The following is a 1,512-nucleotide window of genomic DNA, read 5'->3' as shown; positions in this document are numbered from 1 at the left end:
CACTGAAGGGTAAGGATAGAACCCTGCCAGTGACTCAGGGCGAGGCAGCCCCGTGCCTCGGGCTGCAGCTCTTGCTGTCCTCAAAAATGGAGTGGGACAAGAGACCCAGAACTGTCTTCAATGAGCTTCGCCTGGAAAAGGAGCTCTGCGACGTTGTCATCAGCGTGGATGGAGTTGAATTTAATGCTCATAAGATCATCCTCTGCAGCTGCGGTAACTATTTCAGGTCAGTGCTTGAAACAAGATGGGATGGGGACCAACAGGACTCCCCGGGCTGGCTCACCCTGCTCCAGTCTCTTCTGGGCTTCCCTCAGCGCTGACCCTCTCACTTGGCAGCTTCCCCAAGGCCTGGTGCCTCCCCTGACATCACAATTAATCCACAAGCTGGTATCTAACAGCAGCTCTGGAAATCGGGTCCGATGAGCACCCAGACGTGGCGCAGGGCTGGTAGCACGTCCTGCTTGGCTGCCTTCTGTTGGCCGGGTGGTTTTTCTTCCCCTCACCCTGTTACTCTCTGATGCTTTTGCTGCAAAGAGGTGGCCACCTGCCCTGTTGCTCCTTCTGAAAACAAGCAGACAGTAAAACATGAATTAATAAACTGCCTGGCCTCCCAGCGCAGCTCCTGCCAGTGCCCAGGGGAGAAGGCACAGGGGGTGGGGTTGGGGTTTAACGCAGCAAAGCTGGTTTTTCCCCCAGCACTGCTTTGTTTTCCTTAGGGTTTTGTTTAACAGTGGCTGGAGCAATGCAGAGAGAAGAGCGTATAAAATCCCTGGCGTTTCCCCCAACATGATGAGGCTCATTATCGAGTACGCCTACAGTGGAACAGCACCGGTCACGACCAACAACGTGGAGCCTTTGCTGATCGCAGCAGACCAGTTTAACATCATGGGCGTCGTGAGGCTCTGCTGCGAGTTCTTAAAATCCCAGCTCTGCCCAGAAAATTGTGTGGGCATCTGGAAATTCACAGATCATTACTTCTGTCCCAACCTGCGAGAAGCAGCGTTCGTGTTCATCCTTCATCACTTTGAGGAGGTGGCCAAGGAGTCCGAAGAGTTTCTGGAGCTTTCTGCGAGCGACCTAAAGGACATCATTGAGAAGGACAAGCTCAACGTGAAAGAAGAAGCAGCCGTGTTTGAGACAGTGCTCCGGTGGATTGAGCAGGAGGCAGCACGCCGCGGTCCTGCTGGGCAAGGTGGGGGCTGTCCCAGTGCAGGGGGGTCTGCCGAGCTGGGCAGGGGCAGCTGAGCCACGGCCACATCGCTTTTCTTGTGGGACCAGAGAAAATCGCAGCCTCGTCACGCTGCTCCCAACAGTGGGAGCTCGGAGAGCGCTGGACTGCTGCCGCGCCGTGGCATGGGCTGAGGATCCAGTGCTGAGGCTGGGGCAGATGTGTTCAGTGTCCATTTCCTCACGTTCAGTTAACTAAACTTACGTCAAACTTAACTGTTCCTCCCAGCCAGGCAGGGCCATGTTCGATGTTGGATGCGCTCTCTCCATGCCAAACCACAGCAG

At 55.3% G+C, this 1,512-nt stretch overlaps 1 protein-coding gene across 1 annotated transcript in view; it reads left to right on the top strand.

The window, feature by feature from the left end:
- Window positions 1-86: 86 nt before the first annotated feature.
- The window catches only part of KLHL10 (kelch-like family member 10), a 7,017-nt gene continuing 5,591 nt past the window's right edge, over window positions 87-1,512 (top strand). Inside the window, 3 exon segments of the mRNA XM_009872241.1 lie at window positions 87-226; window positions 717-1,154; window positions 1,156-1,192. Coding sequence (XP_009870543.1) covers window positions 87-226; window positions 717-1,154; window positions 1,156-1,192 — 615 coding nt within the window.

Source organism: Apaloderma vittatum, unplaced genomic scaffold (genome assembly GCF_000703405.1).
Source record: "Apaloderma vittatum isolate BGI_N311 unplaced genomic scaffold, ASM70340v1 scaffold26726, whole genome shotgun sequence".
Taxonomy (NCBI): Eukaryota; Metazoa; Chordata; class Aves; order Trogoniformes; family Trogonidae; genus Apaloderma; species Apaloderma vittatum.
This window is presented reverse-complemented; position numbering and strand designations above follow the sequence as displayed.